The 19,678-nt window shown below is 45.2% G+C and overlaps 1 protein-coding gene across 1 annotated transcript in view; it reads right to left on the bottom strand.

Moving 5' to 3' along the window:
• amdhd2 (amidohydrolase domain containing 2) overlaps window positions 1-19,678 on the bottom strand; it is a 132,676-nt gene that overhangs the window by 39,670 nt on the left and 73,328 nt on the right. Inside the window, exon 8 of the mRNA XM_034190837.1 lies at window positions 5,836-5,943. Within this exon, the coding sequence (XP_034046728.1) occupies window positions 5,836-5,943 (108 nt within the window). The remainder of the gene's footprint in view (window positions 1-5,835; window positions 5,944-19,678) is intronic.

Below are 19,678 nucleotides of genomic sequence, written 5' to 3'. Positions count from 1 at the left end.
ATTGCAGACTTTTTTCTCCAACGAGAGGTGGAGGTAGCTTCCCTGCCGTACAGGTTGCTGGGTGCAAACGCGCCCACGTTAATTGTGTTCTTGTTCCTCGCCAGCAGTACCAGGTCCAACACGCGGAGGCAGTGGCCACCTGGGAGTTCGGAACTTGGCGGCTCCAGTATTCCCGGGGTCCTGTGGCGGAGGAAACCGTGTGGTTCCGGTTCTACTTTGGAGAGGCGTCTCCTATCTTCGAGCCTGCCCACACGACACCTTTGTGAATTGACCTTTGTCCATTGTTGTAATTTGTTGTGTTTGTTGTGCACGTTCGCAACAGTAAAGTGTTGTTATTTGACCTATTCCATTGTCCGTTCATTTGCGCCCCCTGTTGTGGGTCCGTGTTCCTACACTTTCCCAACAGGATATCTCGGCCAGCGTCATGGATCCCGAGGGGCGTCAACCGGCTGTTGAACGGCCAATGGAAGAACAAGGCGCACAGGCGTCCGCAGGAGGGGTAATCGGTGAGTTGCAGCGGATCCTCACCGCTTTCACGACTCGGTTAGACTTGATGGCCGAGCAGAAACGCTCTCCTGAAACCGCAGGGTGGAGGCTCTCGCCGCGCAGGTGGAAGCGCGCCCTCCCGGGCGCCGCTGCGGCTCTCCCTCCCGTAGACCCTGTGCGTGACAGCGACGTTCCACTGGTTGTCCAACGACCCCCCCCCACCATCCCCTGAAGCATACATAAGCCCCCCAGAGCCGCACGGAGGCTGTGTGGACACGTGCGCGGATTTCCTTATGCAGTGTTCGCTCGTCTTCGCACAGCGTCCCGTCATGTACGCGACCGACGCTAGCAAAGTAGCTTATGTGATAAATCTGCTTCATGGTGAGGCACGCGCTTGGGCTACAGCGCTCTGGGAGCAAAGTTCACGGCTCCTTCTGACATATGATGGGTTTGTGAGGGAGCTCAGAACAGTGTTCGATCACCCTAATAGAGGAGAGACCGCTTCAGCCGTGCTGCTGTCAATGAGACAGGGGCGCCGGAGCGCAGCTGCCTATGCAGTCGACTTCCGCATCGCGGCTGCGAGGTCCAGCTGGAATAGCACTGCCCTCCGCGCCGCCTTCATAAACGGACTGTCATTGGTCCTCAAGGAGCACCTGGTGGCTAAGGACGAACCGCGGGATTTGGATGGGCTTATCGATCTTGTCATACGATTAGACAATCGGTTAAATGAGCGCCGTCGGGAACGAGACGAAGGGCGTGGCCAGGCACGCGTCGTCCCTCTCCCTTCCGGTTCCGACCGCGTTCCGCCCTCCCCACGCTCCACGGCCCCTGCGCTCCGTGCGATCACAGCTCCCCCTGCTGACGAAGCTATGGACACGAGTAGGGCAACATTTAGGGCACCGGTCACACAAAGGAGGCTGGCCCGCGGAGCGTGTTTTGTTTGTGGCTCGATTGAGCATCAGGTACGAGACTGCCCCCAAACGGTTAAACACCAACGGCCCGCCCCTAGACACTGGGCTAGGGGGGGCCGAGACGTTCACGTGGGACACACCCACATCACCACACGACTCCCAGTTACAATCCTTTATGAGGATTTAACCCTGAAGGCCCCAGCACTGGTGGACACGGGCTCAGAAGGGAATTTGCTTGATAGCAAATGGGCCAGGGAGATAGGGTTCCCTCTGGTGGCGCTTACCTCGCCTGTGCAGGTACGGGCACTAGATGGCTCCCTACTCCCGCCAATCACCCACAAGACACCACCAGTAACTCTGGTGGTGTCGGGGAATCACCGGGAGGAGATCGAGTTTTTTGTAACTCCGGCCACCTTCCGTGTGATTTTAGGTTTTCCCTGGATGTTGAAGCACAATCCCCGGATCGATTGGCCGTCCGGGGTAGTGGTCCAGTGGAGCGAGACCTGCCATCGGGTATGTTTAGGTTCCTCGGTTCCTCCCGGTTCCCAGGCCAGGGAGGAGGTCAGAGCCCCGCCCAATCTAGGGACGGTGCCGGTGCAGTACCATGACCTTGCGGAGGTGTTCAGCAAGGATCTGGCACTCACCCTTCCCCCGCACCGCCCGTATGATTGGGCGGGGCTCTGACCTCCTCCCTGGCCTGGGAACCGGGAGGAACCGAGGAACCTAAACATACCCGATGGCACACCTCGCCCCTCTGTACACCCGGTCCGGCACCACCTCCTGCCCGGATCATCGATGGCGAGCCGGCTTGGACAGTGCGCCGGTTGTTGGACGTCCGTCGGATGGGCCGGGGCTTTCAATATCTGGTGGACTGGGAGGGGTATGGTCCCGAAGAACGCTCCTGGGTGAAGAAGAGCTTCATCCTGGACCCGGCCCTCCTGGCCGACTTCTACCGTCGCCACCCGGACAAGCCCGGTCGGGCGCCAGGAGGCGCCCGTTGAGGGGGGGGTCCTGTTGTGTGGGCCGCTGAAGAGGAGGTACTGCTGGCCCACCACCACCAGAGGGCGCCGCCGCCCCACAGGAGCAGCCTCGGTAACAGCTGTCACCCATCACCTGAGACAGCTGACGGCAATTATCACTGGGGTATATCAGCAGGACGGCATCTCCACCTCATCGCCGAGATATCGTTCTACCTGGAAGGTAATAATCTCAGCTGACTGCTTGACAGTAACCTTTGTGATTTTTGTGAGTGATTGCAGACTTTTTTCTCCAACGAGAGGTGGAGGTAGCTTCCCTGCCGTACAGGTTGCTGGGTGCAAACGCGCCCACGTTAATTGTGTCTTGTTCCTCGCCAGCAGTACCAGGTCCGACACGCGGAGGCAGTGGCCACCTGGGAGTTCGGAACTTGGCGGCTCCAGTATTCCCGGGGTCCTGTGGCGGAGGAAACCGTGTGGTTCCGGTTCTACTTTGGAGAGGCGTCTCCTATCTTCGAGCCTGCCCACACTACACCTTTGTGAATTGACCTTTGTCCATTGTTGTAATTTGTTGTGTTTGTTGTGCACGTTCGCAACAGTAAAGTGTTGTTATTTGACCTATTCCATTGTCCGTTCATTTGCGCCCCCTGTTGTGGGTCCGTGTTCCTACACTTTCCCAACACCTGAACTCCCATAGTGCACTGCAGCAGTGATTGACAGTGCATCTGCTTTAAAGACAGTGTGTTCATGCAAATCTTTACATTTTTTTTAAGTGAGAAGACACTTATTTATGGAGTTAAATTTGTAACATTAATACTTGCAAATGCACAGAGGCTGATCTACAAATAGTCTTTGGTTTGCACACGTGTATCTGGACCTAAATAGAAATAAATAAAATCCGTAAATGGTCACCAGATTCGAGATCTCTAGACCTAAATAAAAATAAAAAGCGGTCAGATAAGAGTAATGCATTACCGGCATCACTGGGAATAGAGGATGATTACCAGTTAGTGACTTTAATCAGCACAATGGCGAGTCACGACTGACATCTTTAAATGGCTTTGAGGGGTGTTAATGAAGAAATTGTGGACCTACCCCGTGTGAAAAGCAATGAAGCAGAGAACCAATGAAGCAGCAGGGCACAGCGCTGCTTCATTGCTCCAAGCTTCAAGCAGAGCCGCTGCTTCTGCAACGGGTCTGCAGTCATCGCAGAGAAATTACCATTTTCCCGATACACACCCTCAAAAACAATGGCCGCTGCGGCGTAATGTGAACTGAAGAACTGATAAGGGAATCTTTAAGCAAAAAGGCTACTGATGTCGGTGCATCGAATCATTTCTTATGGATTCTTAACAGGAACCGGTTTTTGATACCCATCCCTATATATAACTTGAATAATATTGAACTTAGTGATTATGCAAATTAAACATAAACTTATACAATCACTTATTTGTGATAACTAGACTCTGCATGATGTTGGACTGCTGGCACTGCCAACGGTGCAGTCAGCAAAGCTGCATTGACCCCTTTCCTTTTCACACATGCCCAGGCAGGCGATCTACAGAGCCCATCATCCCGTGCACGTTAACGGGCTTGTGGCCTTCATCTCAGATGGTCCAGATCTGCAATTCTTGAAACAGTTAAGACTGGATCGGTCTCTTTCTTCGCACAAATACTCTGCCATAGGACGTCCATGTGAATGTATAATGTAGATCTTCCTTTCGTGCGAGAGCGGCCCTCAAAGTTCTCTGTTTGTTCTGTCAAAGACTCACTGACATAGATTGTTGTTCAATGCGCCACCAAAGCTCGGGGGATCTCGCATTATAAAGTACGTAGCCTTCCTCTCACTTGATATGTTTTATCCTGCACATTTTGACAAACGGTTTAAACAATAATTGCTGCTGGATATTTTGCAGTTAAGGATTTAGGTTGAATATGATAACACGTAGTTATGTCCTCCACTCAATGCCGACTAAAGCGGCTACCTGACAAACAATTTCTGAAGTATCTTCTTCCCTAGTCTGCTGTACAGGAATGCCTCGAAACCCGAGGCATTCTCTTCTGCCATATTGTCCAAGGTCATTCAGCTTTCCCAAGATTGTTTTAACTTCAACTCTCAAGGTGCCAATTTCTAATTTAAGAGTCTTGTTCTCCAGGGCTAAGTCCTTGATTTTTGTTTCCTGCAGAGCAGAGGCTTTGAGCAGATTGTCCTACTTTTCGCTCAAAATTCAAGTGAGTTCAAAATTGGTGCCCTTTTTTTGTTCAAGACTTCTTCAGTATCCTTCCTTGTCAAAGACATGATTAAAATCAGTAAACGAATAATTTTTAGTACTACATGAATACTGTTCAGTTAACAGGCCAGTGGCCAGCCCAGGCTCCGGTAATTACCACGCTCCGGCGGCAAGAAATCCAGTGGGCTCTGACAACTGTTAGACTCCAGTGGCTAGCAGGCAAGCGATCTTCAACGTCTAGCAGCTAACAGACCCCAGTGGGTTGCAGACTCCATCAATGGACAAGCAGACTCCTGCAGCCTTCAGATCCATCTGTGCCTTTGGTACTATCATCATGCTGGCCACCACTCTCGCTCAAGACATCAGGCACAGCCGGACTCACAGGCTCCTCTCAGTCGCTGCGACAGTCTGCTTTGTTGTCCTGCCTAAGCTGCTCATCTGGGGTTAGCCTGTTAGCTTAGCCTCTTCACAGCTGCAACCTGCCCTGGATCAGCAAACTTCAGCTTGTCCTTGCTGATCTGGCAAGCAGAAACATGCCACGTACACACACTCGCCGTACTCCACCTTACATGTTTAATGGCAGTGGATGGTTTTGAAGCAGGAACCTTCTGCACTGACCACCTGTCCACCCTTTGCTGCCACCCCACTACCTGCCTCGCACTAAACTGCTCAGTGACAGGTCATGGACTGAAGAGGATCCGTACAAAGGCACGGCTAACTGACCGGAGGACAGTGATTTCTCTCTGTCTGAGTGTATTATGTGTTGCCATCTCACTTTTGTTAGAAAAGGCTTTTTTAAATCCACCTCATAAATAACTACCTCACAGAAAATTTGGAACATTTTTTGCTATATTTCAGAGATTTTTTTTAAATGCATGTGTTTCCATTAACCCGTTTATGCCCAGACTTTTTTTTTTATAAGTGGAAAAAGTTGCATTAGTATCTTTGAGATTTTTTTTATTGTGAGGAGAAAATGACAGTGATACACTTCGGCAACAATTGTTGCCAGTGGGGAAAAACGGGTTAAGCACACTTTCAATTCAGTAGTTCAAATTGTGGCATGTGGAGGGTCATGGAAAGTGACCTGGAGAAGACCTCTGCCTAGGACAGATGCAGCTCAGCCTGCTCTCCAACTTCAGACTGTCCAGTGAAGACATGAGACTTTGAAGCCATTGGACTCATCCAGCAGTTATTTATATACATGGTGTTTTAGAAGTCAAACGAAAATCTGACCTGCCACATAAGCACGGAGACCCTGGATCTCGATGACCTGCTGCCCCAGAGTGTGGAGACCAGGAGACAGGCCCATTGCAGGGACCGCGTCCGTCACCACCACCAGACCTGAAACACCCAAACACTCAAGTTACACCAACGGACATGTTGTACTGTTTCAACTGTCCAAGTTCAGCTGGTCAGTCTTTGAACAGCTTCACAAGTGGACACTTACAGTTCCCTGCCGATGCGTCCTGATGGGGGCGACACGCCAGCACCACACCCCCCCACGAAACAATCTGATGTTTTGAAAAGATTAAAGTGTCGACTCTCTGAAACATTTTGAAAATGTTTTGTGGCAGCACACCCAAAACATTTTGTAAACCTTTTCTTGATCAGAAAGTAAGACCCTTTGGCTGCTCCCTTGTTTGCACTCGGGGTCGCCACAGCAAATCCAAGGTGGATCTGACACAACTCCACATTACATGGAGAAATGTGGCAGGGGTGGGGTTTGAACCCAGAACCTGCTGCACTGAAACCAAGTGCACTAACCACTTGACCGCCACCTTTACCCCAAAACCTTTCTTGATCAATATTTCAATAGCATCTCACTGGATTATTGATATATAGCTTTATGATCGTCATTTATATGCGTCTTTACAATAAAATGCTGATTTGCTCTTGCATGTATTGTGAGTTTTTTCTCAACAGGGATGTTAGTTTGTCTGTTCATTCCTCATCACTTCTCTCATCACGGTGAGACTCTGCAGGAGTGAGTGGGGGGTGGGGGGGGGCTGCCCTTCCCTGCAAAACATTAAAAATAAAAATCATTACAGTTATAAAAACAGATTCCAGTATCAAATATACATAATCAAAGGGAAAATTAATGGTTAAACAGAAATGAACTGCAGACTTATAAAACTGATTACGAGAAAAATTCAAAAAGAGATGCAATCAAAAAAGTTGCCAAGGTTTTGACTCTACTTTCTAAATGCTTTACCTATTTTAAATAGGGATATCTACGGACCTTATTCTACATAATATTCTACATTCTGTTGTGATGTCGTCTGTGTATGAGGTTCTTATTATTTTCCGTCATCGGTGTTTGTGCTTCCTTGCTGATTGTCTGAGTTCTTATGTGTTCTGTGTTTGTACTGGTCTCTGTGTGTGTGTGTGTGTGTGTGTGTGTGTGTGTGTGTGTGTGTGTGTGTGTGTGTGTGTGTGTGTGTGTTTGGACACGCCCCCTGGGCTGTCAGTGGTGTCTGTGGGTTTTGTCTGTCCTGCCTCTTCTTGTGTGCATACGTGTGTGTGTTGTGCATTAGACATTTGGTCTGTTATGTCTTAGCTGTCCCCTTTGTGGTTGATATGTCTGTGTCCTGTGTTGGCTTGTGTGTGATCATGTCTCGTTTCTATGTTGCTGTGTATGTGGGCGTGTGCTCCCACAGTCTGTCACGCTTCTGTTGTCTGTTCCCAGCCCATTATGTGTGGATATATGGTTTGGTCCAGTCTTTGTCCGGTTGTGAGTTTTTATATTTTGTGTTTTAATCCTATGTGCATTCCTTCACTCCCTCTTTCCAGTGGTTAGGTGTCTGTCTCGTCCTCCACCGTTCTGCCTTGTTGCGTGTGTCTGTTTCTGTCCCTTCTTGCTTGCCGTATGTGTGTCTCTGCTGTATGTTGTCATTTTGTTATTCATGGTTCTTTCAGTTTTTGTGGTCCAGGTGGATTATGTAGTTTGATTTACTTTGTTCATCTCTGGTTTCTGTGTCTAGTCGGGTGTCGGGTTGTTAATTTCTAGTCTCGAGTTACTCAGTTTACTGTCTTCATGCCTTGTTTCTGCTGCCCTCTTCTGTTCAGTTCAAGTCATTAAACGTCCGCTTTGATTTCTGCAGCTGTTCACCTTGTTCCAGGTGTTACTCGTTAGTAATTTAAACCTTCTCTGTTTGCTCTGTGCTGAGCAAACAGAGAAGTAATCTCTGTCTCTGTCTGTAATCACTAAATCCTTTGTTGTGAGTTTTTCTGGGTTTTTTATGGTTACTTTTTGTGAGCAGTTATTTCCTTGGGTTGTGAATATTTATCCCCTTTTGTTGTTGGCTTTTTCCTTACCCTGTCTCTGGAGTTAGATTGCATTTCGTTAGAACCATCCCCACACCAGCTGTTTTTGGAATCCCTCACCCGGAGTTGGGTTAGTTTGTATTTTTCAAGGATTCAAGGATTCAAAGAAATTTTATTGTCATATGCACAGAAGAACATGTTCCCTGCACAATGAAATGTGTCTACTGCATTTAACCCATCCTAATTGCCAGTAGGAGCAGAAGTCGCCATTAGGCGCACCGGGGACCAGCTCCAGATGTACATCCCTGCCTTGGTCAACAGCAGGGCTGAGCAAACCAACACCGACCCATAACAAACAACACACACAGAACACACAACACATAGGCCGGCCCGGTACATAAAACATATATATGAAAGCAAAACACGAGGAAAAGCAGAAAAAAAAACCTCATAGCCTCTGCATTACACAGCGACAATGAGGAAAAAAATCCCCATCAGCACAGAAAAACAATAATCACACAGACAAAACAAGGACACAGGACGACAACCGAGATTTGAAAAGGACCAGTTTATCAGAACACTCCGGAGGCAGCCTGTTTGGCGCCGTCAACGGCCTTGTCCGACAATCCTGGAGGGGGAGGGAACAGCCCCGCGCAGTCTGAGTAGTCCTAAACAGTTCTAACACAGTCAACGTCAGAGCTGGAGAAGCTAAAGGGAGGGGGGAAGACCAGGGAGCGAGGCTTAAGTGTTGATCTTCTGAGGAGGTTTTATCACAGCGACCTTGAAGTGCAGCTGTATTTGGGGAAGCCAAATGAATAGCCAGATTAGCAGACGCCTGAAAGATTCCACAGATCTGAGAACAGAGTGGCTCTCAGTGCATCTGAATGTAGAATGTGGTCTTCACAGACGGTCAGAGCGGGTTTCCAGGGCTGCAATTCTGCTCGAGATGTTTTCCAACGCGCGGTTAACCCCCGTGGACTGCGCAGCCACTGTCTTCCCAATCGAATCAATCATGTAGGGCAGCCTGGAAGGACCAATCAAAGCTGCTTCCACTTTCTTGATTTTCCGGTAAACCAGCAAAGTGCCCGCTCCACACATCAGAAAGCCGGTCACCACCAAGCCGATATATATATACATCTTCGACAGTCCTCCACAGAAAGCATGTAAAGGCACATGACCTGCCATCTCCTCCACGAGTCCATCACGTAAACCCATCACAAGCGTCCCGGCAGGACAGGTCGGGTCCTCCGCCCCCGAATGTCTTGTAGAAAAAAATAGTGTTGCGTTCAGAGACCACTTAACAGATCCATTTTGTCGTTTCCCAGAAGAGCAAAGCTGCCGCCTCACAGACAGCACGCCACAAGAAGCAGGAAGATAAGGAGGGGGGAGAAGAGAAAAGTGCGTCCGTCTCGGCCGAGTGCAAGCTGGCAAAAAAAAAAAAAAAAAAACAGCTAAGTGTTGTGAACACTTACCTGTTTCTGAGTTTAACTAAACCGTCTGTAATAAATCCCTGGCTTTTTTGAGTGCACCATTGAGTCTCGGCTGTCTGCATATCAGGGATCTTCCTTTATTGGTTCCTGGCTCTAAATCGTAACACCTTCAGAACTTGAGAGCTTTGCAGTGATGGTTTAAGTTTGAAATTGTGAACTGATGTGGCCAGCCAATCAGGATGCAGCCAGTCAGGATGCAGTGAGCCAATCAGCAGAAGCTATATGTCTGTACAAAGATCATTCTGTTCTACAACCCCAATTTCAGTGAAGTTGGGACGTGTGTAAAATGTAATAAAAACAGAATCCAATGATTTGCAAATCCTCTTCAACCTATATTCAATTGAATACACCACAAAGACAAGATATTTAATGTTCAAACTGATAAACTTGATTGTTTTTGTGCAAATATTTGCTCATTTTGAAATGGATGCCTGCAACACGTTTCAAAAAAGCTGGGACGGTGGCAACAAAAGACTGGGAAGTTGATGAATGCTCAAAGAACACCTGTTTGGAACATTCCACAGGTGAAGAGGTTAATTGAAACACGTGAGTGTCATGATTGGGTATAAAAGGAGCATCCCCAAAAGCTCAGCTGTTCACAAGCAAAGATGGGTGAGGATCACCACTTTGTGAACAACTGCGTCAAAAATAGTCCAACAGTTTAACAACATGTTTCTCAACATTCAATTTTAAGGAATTCAGAGATTCATCATCTACAGTCCATATATAATCAGAAGATTCAGAGAATCTGGAGAACTTTCTACATGTAAGCGGCAAGGCTGAAAAATCAACACTGAATGCCCGTGAGCTTCATCCCTCAGGCGCACTGCATTAAAAACCAACATCATTGTGTAAAGGATCTCACTGCGTGGTCTCAGGAACACTTCAGAAACCATTGTCAGTTAACACAGTTCGTCGCTACACCTACAAGTGCAAGTTAAAACTCTACCATGCAAAGCGAAAGCCAAACATCACCAACAGACAACTTCTTAGTGTTTCAAATTAAGGATGAATTTCCGAGTCACTGGTTTTCGGTCTCCAAATTCTTTCCCGCTCAATGTCAACTTTACTATTTCTCCACAACTTTTTTTTGCAAGTCTTGAACTTTTTCTAAATGTTTCTAATACTTTACATTGATCTTCCATAAGTTTGGAAACTGTTGGTGCATTTTTTTTAAACAGCAAACACCAAAACCTCCATCATGTGTCTGTCAGTAAAGCAAACTTCTATGGAACCGCCGAACCATCACATTCGATCCCGCTAGGAACCCACTCAAGCAGTCGGCATGCCTGTAGTCATCTTGGAGAACCCGGTGGGTTTAACCCAACACAGGTCGACCAAAGGAGGCCAGCGAACTGCCGATCAGTAAACCGACCGACCTCTTTACTCCACCTGATCCAAAGAACCCAGATAAGTAAACCTTCCAACTGCTCTGATGGTCTACATGGTGGTCATTGTGTCATTTCAGTAATAAAAATATGAATCATCTGCCATATTCTCAAATTCTCAGTCACCTGTGTTTGTACTTGTACATATGTAAATAAATCTGTAAATACTGTCAGTTAGTTGTCTTGTGTCCAGCTGAAGACAGATTTTAAATCAATCGTATCCAGAACTTATGACTTTCAAATCAAAGACTGATTAATATTGATCTTAACATGATTTCCTGTGTTTTCTAAGCAGGTGGTGCCCCTTTTAGGTATTTAATTAATTTCAGATTAATTAAATATGTTTTAATTTACATCCTCTACAATATCAGGGTTGATATTCATGGCAGGCATTCATTGTTTGTGGTTTTATTGTGATGTTGGTGAACGGTATGACTTGCATTCATCATCAGTTTTTGAATTTGTCTTTGTGAATGAATTTCCATCCTGATGCTGTGGTAGATGCTCCAGCTGTCATCAGCTACTGTGATGCCTCTCTTTTAATATAATGCACAATAATGTAAAAAACATAATGCACTTTGGCTTTTCTTACACAATGCACTGCTTTTACACAATGCCCTATTGCTCCCGGTGTGTTGTGAGCACCTTGTATGGCAGCACCCTCACATCGGGGTGACTGTGAGGCATTATTGTAAAGCGCTTTGAGCGTCTGATGCAGATGGAAAAGTGCTATATAAATGCAGTTCATTTACCATAATTCTGCATTGTTTTTTGTACATAATTCACTGCTTTTATAATGCACTTTCTTTTTATGTAATGCACTTTCCTTTTTACATAAAGCACTTTGTTTAGTTATCTCTAATGAATTTTGTATTTTTATGTAATGCACTTTGTTTTTATAATGTAATGCACTGTGGGGCCTGAGGGGAGAGTGAGAGAACTTTGTAGAAACTGAGTGAGAAGCAATAAAAGGAGAAGAGTTTTACATTAATACATGCATAGCGTGTGCTTTAATAACAGCAAAGTAAAAAAGAACATCACTTTTCAGGCACACATCTTAAGCCCCTTTCACACCGAGCCTGCTTTGAGTTGCTTCATGCGGTATTATGATGATGCAGGAATGTGTGCTTCAGGTGTGAAGCAGGGGGGCAAAGAGGAGGTGAGAACGCAGAGGAGGATCTGCAGGCAGTCTGGCTGCAAACTGTGCACTCTGATTTCTCTTTTAGTTTATATTTGTTCTTGTGCTGAGCTGCAGGTCTGCATGCTGAGTTCTGTTGTAGTTTCTTTCTTCCTTTGCCCGCGAGCTGTGTGTGCGCGTGCACGAACCATCCGTGAGTAAATGTGGAGATGTCTGGAGTTATACTTGATGTGGACATGTCCTGTCTCTGGCAATCAGTCTGTGAGCAGAAATTGTCCTTTTTTGTCCTTTATTTAACACAATGATGAGAGAGTCTGAGGGGAGAGTGAGGAACTGCAGCAGCCAGACATTTCTTTTAAATGTTCACATGTGCGCAAGCAAATGAATCTTCCGTGAGTGGACTGGAGATGTCCGGACTTTTTACTTGATGTGGACATGTCCTGTTTCTGGCAGTCAAGTCTGTGAGCAGGACTTTTATGGACTTATATTAAACACAGTTGTGAGAGAATTTAAGAGCGAGGAGCTGCAGCAGCTGCCAGGCGGCAATCGGCATTTTTTTTTTCTGTGCTCTTTTTAAGCGGTAGTTTTACTGCATTGTCTACACGTATAAAATAATCCTGCATGATTTATACTTCGGGAACAATGAAACATGTGGAAGCTTGGCTTGCCTCTTCTGCTTCTGTGGTTTTGAAGCTTCACTGCCTGAAGAGTCCAGCGGGATGAATAAAATCTATCATTCAGGTGTGTACTGATAAAGGATTTTTCACCCAGGCGTGTAGAATTGCAGAGGCTTGGTGTACAGTAGCGCAGTGTTGTGTAGATTTACAAACAGTTGCAGAGTGTTGTGTAGACTTGCTTAAAAATGAAGTACTTTCTGCATCCTATGCTCTACGGCCGAAAAGATTAAGCCTTTTAATTTTTTGCGTCCACCTCACGTAGCCCTCAGAATACTGCTGTGTAGGGGAGCAAAAACTCAGCGTAGAGCTGCTTAAACTCTGCGTAGCGCTGTATAACTCAGTGTAGATGGTATGCCGCAATACGCAATTCTATGTTGGCCCTGTTTTGAAAGGGGCTTAACGCACTTTTTTTTTGTAATGCAGTTTTATTTTTTAATGTAATGCACTTTGTTTTTTACGTCATACCCCCATCATACAAGAGGCTGAATGACCCGAATCCTGTCCTATGAAAATTTGACCCACATTTGGGAGGTGTGGAGGTGCAGTCGCAAATGTTGGACAACATTCTTAGCGCAGTCTAAAAAGTTGGTTACAGTTGTGCGGCTGCCCGAATGTTTTGCTCATGTTCTAAACAATCATGGAGCAGTCGAAATGGAAAACAATCAAATAGGAGTCGATGTGCAGTCTGACTGCAATCTGACTGCGTTCTGCATTTTCTACACCGTGCACACATCTGAATGAGGTGTTATATCCATAATAAAACTTAGATTCAGGATTCATCGTCATGTCCTCTCATGGGTTGCATAATGTATGTGAATTATGACGATCATCACAGCTGTAACACCACGTGCACCTGCGCGGCACTGCTGCCCCACAGCAAGTCACCGCAGAAAATGCATATTGTGACGTACTGTATTTTGACCTCTGTACGGCCCATGACGATGCACCTGTGTCGGCAAGCCATCAGAACATAAATAAAAACTCACTTTTGGAATGCCTCGAGCTGCGTGTCACGGCGTGGGGCAAACACCAGCCAGGCTGCAACATGTGATCAAATCTGAGTCATCCTGTGATCAGCCAATTGGCGAGGGCAAATGCCACACCCACCATGAATATATCCCATATGATGCGCCACCCTGCGGTGGCAATGCATGACATCCAGCCACACAGCGGGATGCAAAGCTCCTCCGTGAGCTGGATCACCAGGTGGTGCAGCGCGTGATGTTCATTTGCACAGTGCAGTCGTGTGGGACACATGTTTCATTCTGATGGCACAGTGTCCTGCTGACCGTTCAGAGTGCGCAAGGGGAGGGAGTGAGGAGAGCGAGACAGAGTGCATGGCTGAGTGAGGGGAGGCAGCTACTGACATATTTAACACACATGACATGTTTCCAGTCCATAAGTTAGATGTATTTTAACATCCAGTATTGGCAGGTCTTATGAAAAGGGCAGAAGCAGCAGTGGCACACACCCTTCTCTCCCTGCATTTGCAGTCCAGGCTTTTAGACATCGGACAGGAATCGAACCTCATTCGTCTGGCACTCAGTGTGCATTATTTATAATAAAGTTAGAATGAAGCTCTGCATCTTTCTAACTTCATTCTTACGTAACTGTACTGGGTCCAACAATGCTTGGCCTGCAATCGGGATGCATACACACGGTCCATGCACACACAGTCGAGGCGAGATCTGTCCCCCATACTAAGTGGTCGTACGGCATTCGTACATGACTGTCCGAATGTCCTGTGACTCCCGACTGCACCTCAGAGTTTTGGATTTTTCCCATTCTGGCTGATTTGGTTTGGCTCGTGCTCATTCGTACTGAGTGTGACGGGGCCCTAATAGTGGGGCAGATTACTAAAACCATCATTCACTTTGTGGTACAAGCACCAAATCTGGCACACAAGTCCTTCAGAACCTACTCTCTCAGAAAAGCACGTTATCCACTTGAAAAACGTAACAGATGTGATGTTGAAAATAAAGCCAAACAAAAGCAAAAGGGAGGAGACGTATTTTACAACAGAAGAGAATTAGATAATGAAACTTCATGGTTGTACTATAAATTCAACTCCCCCTCCAAATCCTCCAGTGAACCATAATCTTGATTTAGGAAAAAATGGCTTCGGGGCCCTCGGCACCACCACCTCCTCCCCCCCGACTACTCCCAAGTAGCAGAAACAGCCAGACCACCACCTCCTCTCCTAGCAGATAGGGAGGGGGACGGTTTAGCTGGAATAAGGTTGAGAAGTGGCACTACGTTACCACCAACATTAATGCCACAGGTAGTGAAACAAAAAACAAAACTCCAAAATCCTCCACCAGCTCAGCAGGACCTGGATCCAGTGATACAAGTGGCCAACCCTAATGTGGCTGCGGGACACCCTCAGCACATTTTGGTTTACAGAACCTGGACACAAGAAGATGTAAAAAAGGTGTGTGAGAGATTGTGTCATTTAAAGAGGACGTGGAACAATTCATCACTGATTTAGAATGACTCCGACAATCTTATCACCTCAACGGAGTTGAAATGCAACAGGTTCTGATGACTGTTTTGGGGTCACATGAGGAGAAATTGTGATCCAGTAAGACCTATGATGAACTCAATGCATTATGATGGTACAACACTTAAACACCAGACTTGCTGCTCTTCACACCGCACTCTGAGACAAATTCAAACAGAGAGCTGATTAGTCTGAAATAGCCAGAGCAAAACAGAGGATAATGACCATTTGAGGATTATGTGATCCACATGACTAAGGTTTTTAAACAAACAGCGGATTACAAGAAGATAATGATAGAACAGGGGAGCTACAGACAACAGCTAAAACGCTCTCCACTCTAACTCACTGCCGAACATATGCCAATGGGTGAATAAACATTACATAGAGTTTGCAACTGGAACTTGTCAGAATATATCACACATGCCACACATGCAGAAAAGGTGGCACAATCTAAAAAGAACCCTAAATCTGCAGGAGCAGTCATAATGATATATGAGGATGAAGTGTACTTTGCCAGAAGGGGCAGAGGTCAAACTCGCGGCGCAGCCAGAGGCCGAGGCCGTGGGATGAATAGAGAACTGGTATGTTGAAGTGTGGGAGGAATGGACACTTTGGTGCATGACTGTACTCACCTGCAAAGATATGGAGAGCCAAATGATCAGCGGGACTAACCGCCGGAGAAGGTGGGAAAGTCACAAGCAAGTTGATGAGAAGGATACTGAGTACGTTGTTGAAGTACACCACGCTTAGATTGTGCTAATTTGGCTGAGGTTTTAATGCTGTTGTGACAGCTACAACAATTTTAAAGGCTGAAAGGTTGCCTAATCACATATCGGCACAGGCTGCGGAATTAATTGCACTCACAGAAGCATGTAAATTGATGAAAGACAAACGTGTCAAGATATACACTGATAGGCAGTATACATTTTCTACAGTAAAATAGAGGAATGATTTCCTCATCAGGAAAACCAGTCTTACATAAAGATCTGCTGTTAGCTTTGCTGGACGCAGTGCAACTCCCAGAAGCTGTGGCCATCTGCAAATGTGCGGTGCACACAACCAATCAGGACCCCATTTCCTATGGAAATTGTTTTGCAGATGAAACCGCTAAATCTGCAGCACAAGGGGAGGTGACAGTTCTGCTTTCTGCAACTGACAGCATAGATCTGCAAATCCTTAAAGACATGCAAGATAATGCATCAGCATCAGAAAAGAGAGCGTCACAATGTCTACCAAAACAAAGATGGCATTTGTGCCTGACCCTCGACCCCACGCCGGACTGGTTAAGTGGGATGCTACTTTGAGTCATGGGCCTTGCCATGTCTCAACAGGAGGGATGATTGGACTGGTAACCAACATTTTTCAACGTTCGGGTTTCAGGCATATGCAAAAACTACTGCAGAGCATGTTTAACACCCAGAAGACCAAGGTCTGGTCAAATGACCAATCTACCTCTAAAGTCCACGGATAGTCAAATGACTCCAAGATCCCCTGTGGGAGAGCTACTTCTGTTATGTAAACAAGGAAGTCTCAGAAACACCTCAGGGGGAGGGGCTGACTTGGCTCGCCACATTCTTGTGTTTGCATATTTAATGTCTGAAAGGGCTGCTGATTGTGCTTAGGTGGATAAATAACTTTACCCTTGGGGAGAGATGAAATTTTGTTTTCTGAATTGTATTGAAAATGTAACCAAAAAAACACACCAAAAGAAGACTTTGTTTCTGGATCTTACTGAAATGTACCAAAATGTACCAAAAACACACCAGAAAACCAAAATATATACATAGGTACAGGTTACAGTCACAAATAGTTGTAGCAATAGGTGTACTAGGGCAGCTGTAATTTTACACGGTTTTGCACACAACTCCTGCTTCATATGCAGCCCTTTCAGCTAGCAGGCAATTGACTCCAAGATCCCCTGGGAGAGCTACTTCTATTATGTAAACAAGGAAGTCTCAGAACACACAGACAGCAAATATGCAAACACAAGAATGTGGCTAGCCAAGTCAGCTAGCCAGGGTCATTTGACTCTCCGTGGGCTTTACAGGTAGAAGAGAAAGCTTGGACCTCCGAGTGTTAATTTGTGAGAAACACAACCCGCAGGGAAATGAGAGGCCAAGACGAGGGAAATTCCCAGCACCTAAATATCCATTCCAATCAATTCACATGGACTTTCATTGAATTAAAGTCAATGTGAGGAAAGAAGTACTGTCTAGTGCTGATAGATGCATATAAAATCATTCAGTATTTAACAGATCACTTGAAAATAAACGCAAAGACACACTGTGCCTACCGTCCACAAAGTGCAGGTTTAGTAGTTAGAGCAAATGGCACAGTTAAAAACAGACTAAAAAAATGCATGGAAGAAACAGGAAAAAAAAAATGGATTTATTGCTTAGATTTAGTGAAATTGTACATGCATATAACGCCCAGTTTAGAAACTGGTCTTACTCCATTTGATATCCTGTATGGGAGGCCCTACAGGTTACCAGACTTACAAGCAATAATGGGGCCTGATAGTGAAGATGAGAGATTAGTTGATTATATGAGCGAGTGTTGACCACAAAGATGTAATACACCCTAACAAGATGCCAGATTCTCCTGTTTCTGCGCAGGAGGCTGAGGATCCTATCCAGGTTGGTGATTAGGTCCTGATAAAAGCATAAGAGAAAGAGTTGGTCCTCACCGAGGTGGGAGGGGCCATTCCAAGTTCTCCTGACCATACCAACTGCAGTGAAGATCGCAGAAAAATCATCCTGGGTCCACCTGTCTCACTGCAAAAAACAAAGATACCTGACAGATCCAGACAAGCCAGAGAACAACGACAAAGATAAAGCCAAACCAGACGAGAAATCCAAGCCTATCCAGGGTCCTGACGCAGACTAGTTGATTCAAGGACAGAAGCAGACGAGATATCAGTTAAAACTGAGGAGAATCTTATCAACACAAGCCAGGATGAGAAGTAGACGGACTACAAGCTTGAAATAGAGCAAAGAAGTAGATGTGACCAGTCCAGGAAGGGAAGCAGATGAGATAAAGAACAGGAAGAGTACATTTAAGCTGGAGAACAATTGCAGCATACATACACATACTGACATAAGCCTCATTTGCAGAGGTGTCAAGTAACAAAGTACAAATACTTTGTTACTGTACTTAAGTACACTTTTTAGGTATCTATACTTTACTCCTTTCTTATTTTTCTGCCTACTTCTGACTTCTACTCATTACATTTTCACACAGGTATCTGTACTTTCTATTCCTTACATTTTTAAAACAAACTGCCTCGTTACTCTTGGCTTCAGTTTAATGTTTATATATATATATTTCACGTCATGTGCGCCTGTAATCAACTTTTCTGCAGCACGGCTTTGCTTTGAACCTTGAACCAATCCAAGCAGTGGTTCGCAGATTGGAAGCAATGCTTCGACCTATTGCTTCGTTATACTTTCTTTCTTTCGCTTAATTTTCCCCTGCTAAACTCTAAAGAGCATACTTCTGTGAGTATATTTACCTTTTCTATGTTAAACCGACCTGTTTATGTTCTTCTGAAACAGTTGATAGATGTATTTATAACTAAAAAACGGGGAGGCGACGCTAACACGTTAGCATGTCTATGGCATTTTCAATGTTAAAAGTTAGCATTAAGCAGCCGCATCACGTTCGGGCGCATTTGTTTTCAAATTGTAATATTTCTTAATTTATTTTGTTTATATATTAATAATCTAATGATTATTATATACAATTTCAGAGAAAGAGACAAAAAGAACCTGAATAGAAACACAACAGAAAATAAAATATAAAAGCAACTAACAATGAACATACATAAATACAGAAATAAATGTTTCCTGTGAACACCTCATGACTCTTCCACCTCCATTTCATCCCTGTTTTATTTAAGTTTAATGACAGTTTGTTTCGGTCAAACCATATTTTCAATGTGTTAATTTCTTCAGTTATTTCCTCCAGAACTGACAAACTAAAAAACTGCTGCATCCTTGTAAGAGCAGAATACTACTGGAATGAATTTGAATAAGGAAAGTTGTTTTTTTTTTCCACTAAATGGATGCTGCACTCACTGCAGTTTATTGTCTGGAATAGTCCCAGATTGCATTTCAGAGCTTCTAGAATTGAAACATTTTCCTGCAGGTGGTGTTGGGGGGTAATTTTGGGTTTTGGGTCTTGGGCCACATGTAGAACGAATCAGTTTTTAAATTAAGCTTTCAATTCATATAGTGGCATCTACTTTTTTTTTTCTTTTTTTTTTTAAAGGTTACTTTATACTTTTATACTTTAAGTAGGTTTTGGAGCACATACTTTTTCACTTTTACTTGAGTAAAGAGGTCAAGTTGATACTTCAACTTTTACCAGAGTGTTTTTAAACTGCAGTATCTATACTTCTACTTAAGTAACAAATGTGTGTACTTTTGACACCACTGCTCATTTGCCCCAAAAGGCCCAGAACTGCTGAACTGAAATCCTGAACTGCTGCAAAAAAAAAAAAAAAAAAAAAGGGAGGGGAATATCAGAAAGACTGTTCCAGCTATGGAGAGATTTGCCGCCAGAGTGGGGTATAAGGTTCACACTTTGCTGACAATACTGATGACTATTGCTATAATTGT

Source organism: Thalassophryne amazonica, chromosome 16 (genome assembly GCF_902500255.1).
Source record: "Thalassophryne amazonica chromosome 16, fThaAma1.1, whole genome shotgun sequence".
In the NCBI taxonomy this organism is placed as follows: Eukaryota; Metazoa; Chordata; class Actinopteri; order Batrachoidiformes; family Batrachoididae; genus Thalassophryne; species Thalassophryne amazonica.
Note: the sequence above shows the minus strand (reverse complement) of the source record. Positions and strands in the feature narration are given on the sequence as shown.